Below are 12,133 nucleotides of genomic sequence, written 5' to 3'. Positions count from 1 at the left end.
CCCATCTAGCATGCTCACCACCCCCCTCCACCTTGTTTCAATGAAAAAGCACCCATCAGTGTTGACTTGTTGGTGCCATCCTGGCAATTATTTTGCAAAAAGAGCGCCAAAACTGCGTGTAAGTAAGAAATTGGCCATATACTGACAGGCATGCCAAGGAGGGTCACCAGTCATGATTTCACAGTCTCAGCTCACAGTCAGACCCACATTATCACAACCTCCCCTTCTCCCCACCCCATGAACTGCCTGCCCCTGCCTTGCCTTGGCTAGTGTGACAACAGCACCTTCACCCTATGATCTGCCCCTGCCTCAGTGCAGCCAGTGCCATAACTGTGGGGTTTTTTTCCCTTGCGCTGGCTGGGATTGCCCAGGGAAGGTCACCCCACAATCAGATTCCTGAACTCTGCATAGTTTCCCCCCACTTTTTCTGGTGCAAAATGTATCATTCAGTGAAGACATATTGGCACCATCCTGGCAAGTTTCTCTGCAGACAAGCACCAAAAGGGAGAGTAGGTAGAAAAAGAGCCATGTACTGATGGGTATACCAAGGAGGGTTACCCACAGGGTCCCAAGGGCTACCCACAACTCACCCATGTGTCAAAGCACTATGCAGAGATTTCAGGTAGCTGCCAGTCATGATTGCACAGTCTCAGCTCACAGTGAGACCCACATCTTGCCCCGCTACCCCTCCACTGCCTGCCCCTGCCTTGCCCTGGCCAGGGTAACAATAGCACCTTCACCCCCAATCTTCCCTTCCCCCTGAGCGAATGTACTGCTGTAGCTGCATTTTTTTTTTCTTTGTGCTGGTTGGGATTGCACAAGGAAGGTCACCCCACTTTCAGCATTTCAACTTTCAGGGCTGCCCCTTTCCTTGGCAGTGGGTGGTACATCACTGTTCCCACACCCACTCACCATAGTAAAGGGAAAAGGCTCTGTTGCACCAATGTCCAGTGCACAGACACCTGACCATGGTAATCATTGACACGCAAATAGAAGGTCACCTGCAATGCTAATTGTATGTACTGCCATCACCACCACCACCACAAGTGGTGTACTTTCTCCCCACACACCAGCTGCAATCACCAACGGCAGTGAGAAGGAGGATGAGGAGCAGGCTGGCAACCCACTACTTATCCCATAAAAAATATATATTTATATACTTACACACAAAAAAATTCATATTATATACACACATACCCTTATATGTATTTATTTATTTTCTTACATGGGAGTTCATGCAGTTCAGGGGTGTGGAAGAGGATGATGCACATGGCTTGGCATGAGGGTCCCTGCCACAGGCTGCCTGCTGGAGACCAGAGCCTAGGGGGGTGCAAATGGCAGGGCACCTATTTAGGTGCATGGGAGGAAGCTGAAAGGTCCCCTGTCCCCCCCAGGGGGTTTTGGGGATGGATATGGTGGTGTTGTGATGACCATGGGTTACTGTGGGGATCCTTCACTTGGGGGGGGGGGAAGAAGGGCCCTTTAAGGGGGTTTAGGGGGCATGAGAGCAGATGAGGGAGGCATGAGAGTTCATGTGGTTTTGGGGTGTCCCAGTTTGGCTGGGAGAGATTAGTGGTGTATTACTGGTTTACATGTGCCCCCTGCTGTAATTCAGTAGGGAATACAGCAGCAGGGTAGATTGGTATGCAGTTCCTCCTGCTGGAATTTACAGGAAATTGAACACCATGCTTTATTAATTCAAATGCTTAGTACATGCAAAAGCTGTTGCGATGCTCTAAAATAAACAATTTTAAATTTTATAAACCTATTTAATATAATAAGGATTAAACCTCGCGACATGTACAGGTGCCCCAATTTCTATGCTGGTATGAATATATAGTAAATAAATGATTTTATTTGCAAGTGACAAAATTGTTGCCCAAAATCACCAGTGAAGTTAAAAAAGGTATATCACTGTGAGATTATCTTGGACTTTATGTTACTTGATAGTTACCAGAAACAAAATGCAAACAGAACACATTTTCTTTGCTTTCTCACGGATGACACCATAGTAGAGTTTTATGAGCACTTATGAAGACAACCCTATGAATTATTTTAAAATGGGTCAAATTCTAATTTGAACATTTAGATTAGGGCAACCAACTCAGTGCCTGAAAATGCTTTTAGATTGATAGAATTGAGTTTAGTGTGGTAGAAATGCAAGGTGCACAAATGTTTACAATTCTTAGTTCAATCTAAAAGTGGCACATATGGTGGAAATTTAAATCCCGTCTGACAAGATTCCTTTGTGTACCCCTTATAGTTTCATGGTACCTAGGGTCAGGAGGGACCTGAACAGATCATCTAGCCTGACCCCCTGTCACAGGCAGGAATGAATGCTGGGTTCACAAGACCCCAGACAGGTGATCATCCAACCTCCTCTTGAATTTGGCCAAGGTAGGGGCGAGGACCACTTCCCTGGGAAGTTGGTTCCAGATTTTGGCCACCCTAACTGTAAAATATTGCCTTCTGATCTCTAACCTATTCTCCATCAGATTATTACCATTGTTCCTCGTCACCCCATGTGGTGCTGGGGAGACAAGGGCTCTCCCTATTTGCTGTTGATCTCCCCTGATGAGTTTGTAGGCAGCCACCAGGTCCCCCCTCAGCCTCCTTTTGCTGAAGCCGAACAGTTCAGGTCCCTCAGTCTCTCCTCATAGGGCCTGTCCTGCTGCCCTTTCACCAAGCGGGTGGCCCTCCTTTGAACCCTCTCCAGGCTGGCCACATCCCTTTTGAAGTGCAGTGCCCAGTACTGGACGCAGTACTCCAACTGCGACCTGACCAAAGTCACATGGAGGGGGAGTATCACCTCTCTGGACCAGCTTGAGATGTACCTTTGGATGCATGACAAGGTATGGCTGGCCTTGCTGGCTGTGGTCTGACATTGGCGGCTCATATTCGTCTTGGAGTCAATAAGGACTTCCTCCTGGCCTCATAGATTCATAGACTTTAAGGCTGGAAGGGACCTTGGAAAATATTGGGTCCAGATCCCTGCACCAAGCAGAAGAGACAACTGCGGTAAAGTGACCCCAGCAAGGTGACTATCCAGTCTCCTCTTGAAGATTTCCAGGGTAGGCGATTGTACCACCTGTGGAGGGAGCTTATTCCACAGTCTGGACACCCTAGTTGTGAAGTAGTTTTTCCTAATGTTAAGGCTGAAACAATCTTCCAGGATGTTGTGCAGAACACAGGAACCAGTGATGAGGAGCAGCAAGTGCTCCTTGGCACACAGTCAGAGCCCTCCAGCATGCCTTGAGGTGCTGAAGGTGCATTCAAGTCACGAGGCACCTGCTGAGTTAGTGGTTAAAGTGTTCTCTCTCATGGTCCACATGCCCCATGTAAGGTTTCAAGAGCCAGGGGAGGAGAGGGTTGGCAGAGTCCCTAAGGATGTGGGTGGGACAATAACTCTACTGACTTCTACGCCTCCAGGGCTCCCAGCATTGTGTCCATTCCTGGCCTTGAGGTCACTACCCTCCCAGCTAGTGAAGATGTGGGTGATGCACTGATAGTGGCTGAAAATGCTTTGCGCATGATGGAGAAAAAAGCCTTCAGGTTGATGAACTCCATGGTGGCTTGGGGTGGACAAAGGATGGAGATATGTGTGCCTGCAACAGAACCTGGGGTGCTCTGTCACTTTAGAGAGAAAGAGCCTAGGAAGAGCCCTGCTGGGCAGGCAGGACACAGCTGCAACTGGGTTGCCATCGAGACCAGTTGATGAGATTAATTAGCAGGCACCTGCAAACAGTCCAGGTGAGTCACCTGACTGGAAGGGGGAATTGCCCTGGGAGAGATATAAGGCAGGGCGAGATCCACGACAGGCAATGTGGCCATAGAGGCTGAGCAGGTAAGAGCTTTCCAGACTGCCTGTGACTGAGAGGCAGACTGTGAATGTGATAGGCCTGGAGATAGCAGAGAGTGAAGCTGAAGGCTAGTAACTCATTTAGACCAAGGCTGTGGTAGGAGTTTAGTTATAGCCAGAAGGACTTGTGTTTGTATTTTGGTTTCAGCTTGGTCCTGGGTCTAGGGAAGACCAGGAGGGTTTGGTGCCCAGAAGGAACTAGATACTGAGAGAAGACCTGGTGGTTTGTGGGGATTCTGAGGGGTGGCTTGGAGGTACCATGGTACCTGGGGGAGGGTACAGCAATCACATAGTGCCCAAGAGGAGTAATCCTACAACAAGTGAGGGGTGCACTAAGCATGCCTAGTGGTGCAATCCTAGAGAGGCTCAGCAGCTCAAGAGAGAGTAGAGATAAGGCCTTGGAACAGATAGACAGTGTCCACAGAGGCTCATTAACCTCAAGAGTGCAGAGATAAGGCCTTGGAAGGCAGAACCCCGAAGCTCAGTCCAGTCAGTGAACTATAGCTAGAAGGATCAGCAATAGCAAATAGGGAGGAGCCTGGGAAGGTCAAAATCTGACACTAGAACAATGGCAGGCTTGCTCTAAGACCCTCAGGCAGTTTTCCTCCTAACAAACAATAACATCAAAGATGTGGTGGGAGAGTAAAGGAGGTGAGGGCCCCTAGAATTTGAGTTGGGGCAGGAATTATGTGGGACCCAAGCCTGTCACAGTACTATTAACAGTCTCCTCCTCCTCTCCATAGTTGGCGAAGCCCTTCTGACAGATGCAATGGTTTGCCAGTATGTCTTGAATGATCCTGTATACTCCCCAGACTGCCACTTCAGCCCTAGACTTGCTCATGCTGAACTGGTTGGCAACAGACACTCTCAGGAATGGCCCGCTTCCAGATGGCAATGATGGCATGCTTTGCCAGAGTCAGGGATGGCCTTATGCCAACATTCTGCCCTTCAGTGCGAGGGCCAGATGGGCATCAATATCCATGAAGGCAGCCCAGCATGTGTGGAAGTTTGCACCCACTGCTTATCATCCTAAGTGGCTAAGACAATCTTCTCCCACCAGTTGCTGATGGTTTTGCAGACTCCAAACTGCACTCAACAGTCTAGAGGTGCTCCCACAGCACCCCAGAATCAATGACAGCCAGAGGGCCCCTGGCTTCCTCAGCCAGGTGGAAGCAACTGGCTGATTCTAAGGCCCTTGGTAGACATAGGGGTCCAGTAAATGACCCTGGGATACTGAGCTCCAAGTTCCTAGGCAGGGAAGCATATGCCAGTATGTACATCTGCCAGGTCATGTGCAGATATACATAGGTGATGTCCCTCAACCTCTTGTGAGTCACTCAGGGCAACAGGAAGGATGTGCTGCAGCTCCTGAGTCCATGGTCTACTGTACAAGGGTAGGGATTCTTGGCAGGGTCTAGGCAGAAAAAAAAGATGTACTTTCACTTACAAGAAACTTTAGAAGTTTGGGAACTTGCTTTAGGTCTTTTCTGGAAGCCTCTGGGCAGGGAAAGAGGGAGGAGTCATTGTGATGGGAAGTTCCCCTATAGCAGCCAGCCTGTGAGGACAACCCTGCCCATGCGGATGCATTCAGCAAACTCCAGCAACCCAGGAATCCCATGGGGCATGCTGGGATATACATGGAGGGGTTTGATCTACAGGTCATGCTTGCTTCCTCCCCTGAATGCTAAATACTTGCATGATGCTGTATTGATAGGGGTTTAGGCTGCTCAAACTAAACCATGCAACTTAGATGGGTTCTTTTAAATGGTTGCATGTACCCTGATTCTTCTCCATTGTATTTCTGCATTCTGCTCAGAGTGTTCAGATGCCTGTTTTTGTTTTAGAAGAATGCCTTTTTGGAAGAAAGTGCAAAACTGACAATCTTTTGCAAAAAAAACCCCAAAACCCAGAAAAATACATGGTATTTTAATGAGATTTTGTGATCCTGATAAAAATGACCTTATATGTTAGAGAAACATAATGCTGAGGAGAAGAAACTGGGTTAGCTCAGATTCTCAGCTCCTGTTTACTGGCATGACTTTGCTAATGAAATCATTAGCATGAGTAAATTTCAAGTCCAATGTAATACAATATTGCTTTGAAACTGATTGATAACATTCTTATTTTTAACAGCTTGCAGAGTACATCCTAGATGGATCAACAATACAAGAAAGCAAACAAGGTGTGCTAACGGTATTCTCCCAGCCTGTGTCAACACAAAATGTGTTTCCATCTCCATGCCCATTTCAATAGGAGAGATTCAGTAATCCTAATATATATATTCTATAATAAGTTTATTTATTATGCATTAGACATCACTTTTGCTACTTTGGATAAGTGATTCAATTTAAGTTTATATCACTGCAGATATTTTGACTTTGGTGTGGGGAAAATGGATAAAATGTGATGAGATTCAGAAGTGTCATGGACTTAAAACCACATCAGCTAATGGACAACAGTGATAGAGCAGAAAACTGAAATTAATAATATTACTTTATGAATAGAATAGACCAGTGTGTTATTTTCATGAGACCATACATCAACATTCTTTAGAAGAATACCCAAGATGCGTAGAAATTTACCGTTGTGCTTTAACAAAATCTAAACTTACAACTTTAATTGCAGACTCAATGGAAAAAAAATGTCTTGAAGCAAATTCAAACAATAACATTGTACTATAAACCAAGAAAAATCCCTTTGCCGACTCACAAATCCAGTGAACTCAATTATTAAAATTTAATTGAGAACTTGATATCAAAGGCTTACAAGTGAAGACTTAAACTAATTTACTTTGGTGACCAACATTATTTGGTTTCCAAGTTTAATTTACAGTTACAGTAATATTTTGTTGAGCTTTACCATCTACCTACAATAAATGAATTATTTAGTAAGACTTAATTTTTTTTCTCGTTTACTGATGATGCAGGTTTAGAAGCGATGAGATTTTTTTACTGGAATGGTAATATTAGCAGAGATTATTTTGGCAAGAATGCATAGCAAATAATTATTTAATTTCAGCCCATCACTATTTATGCTGTCATGTTAGCTTCTAGCAGTATTGTCTGACCGTGTTTTCAGTAGGAAAACCAAACTCTCATGCACATACTGTTTGTTTTAATGTTTTCAGACTTCATATAAAGACCACTTACAGAGCTTTACATTTTGTTTTCAAATCGCACTGATTTTTTTTCACAAAAAACAAACAACCCCCAACCAAACACCAAGAAAGATTTTTCCACCATTTTTGAACTAGCTTTATACAGAGGGTAACTAAGGATGAGGCTAGGTGGGATGAGGCTATTTAGTTAATGTGTGATGCAGTACTGCCACCTTGTTTTATGCATCTTTTCTAAACACACACTGAGAAATAGAAAGAAAACCAAACTGATAAATTCACTAAAATTGGCTCTGTGGGTTCAACTGTTTTCAGGGACTTTAAATCTGTGGCCTCCACACTAAGGTTCTCCCATTTTGTGGAATGTGGTGGTTTAGGAATCAGAAACACAGACAAGAAAGCACAGGAAATCAGAGACTATAAACCGTGTTTATTAACAATTGCTTACAATTAATTAATTTGGAGGGGAAAAACCATTACTGATTTTATACCAAAGCTATGTTATGAAAGAAATATTGAGGAGAATGTAGGAAATGGTGCATCTTCACTGTGGAGGGTAAAGGCACTCTATTATTACTACAATAAAGTAACTATAAATCATCACTCCAGAGGCCAAAAGCAGTACAGCAGAATTGGGATCCGGTTTTGATATTACTCATTACACTTGCAAATCAAGCCTCTTAGCAGCAGGATGGAGGAAAGTCTTTGGACCCTGTTCTTTTCCACCACTACAAGATATGATAATCTGGCTATTTTAATATTAAAGGAAACTGCATCATCATCATCATGAACAGTTTTGAGTGATGCCTGCACAACAGAGACTATCATGATGGTATAAATTCTGTTGAACTAAAACAAGCCTGAAACCACAGCAGGTTTGCCCACTTAAACGGAGAAAGCACAATCTGTTGTTCTTTTAAAATGTGGCCATGAACACACATTCAGGGATTCAAAAAGTTTCAGCCCTGAGAGCCCTATTGTTTTTATCATAATATGATGGTTAGTTAATGAAGTCTTTCCCTATATTACTTTGAAAATAAAACCTCTAACAAAAAGAAGTTGATGAGGATGGTGATAAATCAAGAAACATCACTTTCTAAAGATGTTAGACACAAGATGCTGAGTGCATTGTTCAGCCTCATTATATAATACTTTAATCATTCTTAACAGCTGTAAATGGGACTAGTTCCATTTGTATCAGTGATACTCTCCACCAATGGAAATTCCCATTTCTAACTATCTGGGGAGGCCTAATTGTTTAAAAACTCTTTACTTAAAGACAAATACAGCATCAGAAAGTAATTATACACTGTACTTTGCTATTTACTTACTGGGAAGTGAAGTTGTAGTAGCGACGGTTGGAACCAAAGTTGGTTCTGGATATATGCTTTCTTTACAGATTCCACTTGTTAAACTGATGTCATCCAAGGCAATATCACTTAGACCACGTTTCTTGTGAGCTTCAAAAATCACCTGAAATTCATGAAACAAATATTTAGAATTTAACAGCGAGTTTTCTGACTTCCTGTGCTTTGGTAAGAGTTTCAAATGTTTCCCTGCATTTTCTAAATGTTACCCTAATATCTTTTTTTACAGTTGCATTCAGAATGGGTCACTAATGGTCAGAGATGTAGTAAGCTCATTAAGCATCCCAGGGCAGGGTGTTGGGAGATGGCATACTAACCACTGTAGAACAAGTGTGGAGAAGAGCAGGAAAGTGGGTGAGTGAAAGGGAAGGTTTACCTTCCTGGGCTGCTGCTACCATTGCTGCTGCCAGCTGCCCAATATCTTGTATCCTGTTCACTTCATGTATATGTATTGGGTGCAGAGCTGTGCCTTCTTTGGCAAAGGTTCCCTGGGACATGGAGCCCTAGTCTACTTGCTCCACTCATCTCTCCTCTGAGATACACTCCTTGGTGTGGCACTGCACTGCCTGGCTTCTACGTACTGGGGAGGGGCAGTGCAAGGCTACCCCTGCCACAGTAAAAACTCCTGGGGGTGATTCTGGTACTTCCTCACAGTTGGCACCTGTGGTTGGTGCCCTGTTCACCTCCCCCTAATTGGTATATGATAATTGCTTAGTTTCTGGAAAGCTCTCCAAAAGACTGCAATCTGTGGCTCATGCTTAGAAATCAACAGATCTCTCATATACCTCTTACCATCATCTGATTCACATCGCTGAAAATATGTTCATCATCTATTTTAATAGATTAGTTATTTAATAGATTTGGTATTCTTCTGCATAAAAAACTATATGGACAAAAATTTATTTTGGCCTTACTGGCATAGCTTCATAGACTTTTTAGGAGTTGCACTAATCTAATCAATAGCTCATCATTACTGTGGTCCCATTTAATGTAGGTAATGTGGTGAATAGCAGGTAAATCCAATATTTTTACTGGAGTTATAGGGAAATCCAGGGTTCCTAAAACATGGCATACCCATGTTATAATCTTTATTTCTGTATTTTTCCTCCAGTGGCTTCTGATCAAAACCACCAGAACAAAACAGGCCATCCCTATGCTTATATAATGACTGCATTGTCCAGTCCAGGATAGCTGAAGGAACTGTCCACTATTCACTCCTAAAAAAAGTCATTCTTTTGATTTATGGTACAAATCTAAAATATAACATCTAAATCTAAATACATTACCTTCTAGAGCTAAGTTCCAATATGTAATTTTATAAAAAATGAAAGAGACCTGGTCTTGGAATTTTTAGTGCACCTCGTATGAGTTACAGCAGAGACATATGCTCTGTACTTCCTTCACTGTCAAGGTATTCCTAATTATTATCAGATTTAGATATGTTCTGGAATTTCCTTTGCTTTGGAAAAGAGCTATTTGATGATACCATTGGCTATTGCAAATCATTAATGTTTCCTTGTTTCACTATAATAATCATAGAATCATAGAATCACTGAGTCAGAAGGGACCTAGACAGATCATTGAGTCTGACCCCCTGCCATGGGCAGGAACAAGCACAAGGGGTGGGAGGGGTCATAAGACCCCAGCCAGGTGCCTATCCAGTCTCCTCTTGAAGATTTCCAGGGAAGGTGAGAGCACCACCTCTCTGGGAAGCCTATTCCAGGCTCTGACCACCCTTACAGTGAAGTAGTTCTTCCTAATATCTAACCTAAACCTGTCCTCCCTCAGCTTGTGGCCATTGTTCCTGGTGGCTCCAAGGGGGGCCCTGGTAAACAGACTTTCCCCGAGTCCCTGCTGGTGGCCCCTGATAAGGTTGTAGGCAGCCACAAGATCCTCCCTCAGTCTCCTCTTGCAGAGACTGAAGAGATTCAGGTCCCTCAGCCTCTTCTCATAGGGCTGGCCATGGAGGCCCCCAAACATACGAGTGGCCCTCCTTTTAAATAATAATAAAAAACTAGAAAGTATATAATCCAATGCTGAATTCCTGTTCTTCTACACATTAGTAAACGTTTGATAACATGCATTAGTCAAGAGAAAAGGAAATTATCTTTGCAGATGTGGAACACTACAGGTAAATGACAAAAACTGTTGGAAAGAAATTGAAATGTAAATGGCCTAAAATGTATTAACTGAATAGCAAACCTGAAAATCAGATGTCTCATTTAATGTTATTTGACCATAATTCCAGTTATTTCCATAATTTCCTTCCTTCTGGAAAACTGTCTCTCTCATCATGTCACCTTTCACGATGTTAACACTTAAACGATACACATTAACACCATACATATGATACCTAGAAGGGGGAGAGGTAGGTAGTTGTGTTAGTCTGAAGTTAGGTATACAGTCAGGATCGAATTGCACCTTATGGAATAACTAGAACAGAGATGCATAAGCTTTCATAAGCAGTACTTCACTTTATCAGATGTTATCAAGGGACTGCAGGAAGCAAAATTCTAAATAGAAATGAGTGATTTGACTGCTTGTAGAACCAGAACATGGAATTTCACTCCGGACTTCCTCCATCTTGCCCAGCATTTTTCCATATGCAAAATATAGTCTTCATTGAGTTTAATGGCAAACTTCATAAGGCTGTGATGGAAATCCAAACTCTTCACAGAAGTGGCTTACATTGCTGTTGTGTGCACTTTGCACCAAGCCACAATATCATTTATTAAAATAGAACATTTCAGTATAATTACAGTTTAAATTAGAAGCTAGATTTAGTAATTATTTCTTAATGGTTAGATTAAGCAAATATTCAGTTTAAAGATGCAACATACCAAAAACATAGGCAGACAGGATCTGAAGCTGGAACTAAAGGCAAACTAAAAAGCTGGACTGTCGCTTGCCCACCTCCAAGTTCTATGGGTGTTGAAATATAAAATCCTGTAAAATAAAAAATATATTTTATTGGATATCAAGTTTGTAATGTTTGCTGATCAAATGATATTATTACAGCTAACAAAAACACCAAAGGATAGTGTTAATAGTGAATGACATTAAGCATGTTACAAATCAGTATGAGCTAAATCAGGTTAATACTTAACCATAAGATTATGCACAATTCTAAAAAATTATTTCTCTCTCATGTTTTTAAATTAACTCTTAACCTGAAGGATATTCTTAGGAACCAGGGTGGAACCTTGGCTCCCTTAAAATCAGGGGGCTTCTGTCATTTCTTCAGTGGAGCCAAGCTGGATTTACAGGAAGTAAATAAAGTGTGTCTACATTTCTGGCACATGTCCAGGCCCCTATAGGGGGATTGCTTTCCATTTCATACCGTTCATTGCACCAATAGGAATGAGACAGACTGTAGTCACTGAGACTCTAAGAGATGGAAGCAACATCAACACAAGCAATATTTCATTTGGGAGTATATTTTCCAGTCTTGTCTGAATTAAATCTTTGAGATTAGGATTCTGAAGCAACTGCTGTTAGGTAGGACTGTGAAATGGAGCAAGATTATGCAGAGAAGCACGCTAGTTCCACAAAAGTTTCACAGTATTAGGAGAAATGTCCTTTTGTGACCCTTTGAAGTCAATGGCAAAACTTTAAGGGACCCAAATTTCATTTGGTTGATGACAGTTTCATGTGTGTGGAAAATTCAGATAAATGAAAGAACATTTGATGGTCAGCTTTTCAATATGACCTCTAAATGAGACCTTTCATTTTGTATTGATTTAGAGTAGGTCATATTGAAATTCTGAACTTGAGGAATAAGTAAATGAGACA

The 12,133-nt window shown here is 42.5% G+C and overlaps 1 protein-coding gene across 1 annotated transcript in view; it reads right to left on the bottom strand.

The window, feature by feature from the left end:
* TMPRSS15 (transmembrane protease, serine 15) overlaps window positions 1-12,133 on the bottom strand; it is a 151,773-nt gene that overhangs the window by 80,102 nt on the left and 59,538 nt on the right. The window contains exons 13-15 of the mRNA XM_019523896.1: window positions 11,182-11,287; window positions 10,544-10,694; window positions 8,306-8,447 (exon numbers count right to left, since the gene is read on the bottom strand). Of these exons, the coding sequence (XP_019379441.1) occupies window positions 8,306-8,447; window positions 10,544-10,694; window positions 11,182-11,287 (399 nt within the window). The remainder of the gene's footprint in view (window positions 1-8,305; window positions 8,448-10,543; window positions 10,695-11,181; window positions 11,288-12,133) is intronic.

The sequence above is a fragment of the Gavialis gangeticus genome, unplaced genomic scaffold (genome assembly GCF_001723915.1).
Source record: "Gavialis gangeticus isolate Ggan-Ray unplaced genomic scaffold, GavGan_comp1, whole genome shotgun sequence".
In the NCBI taxonomy this organism is placed as follows: domain Eukaryota; kingdom Metazoa; phylum Chordata; order Crocodylia; family Gavialidae; genus Gavialis; species Gavialis gangeticus.
The sequence above is the reverse complement of the archived record's forward strand: the minus strand, read 5'-3'. Positions and strand labels throughout refer to the sequence as shown.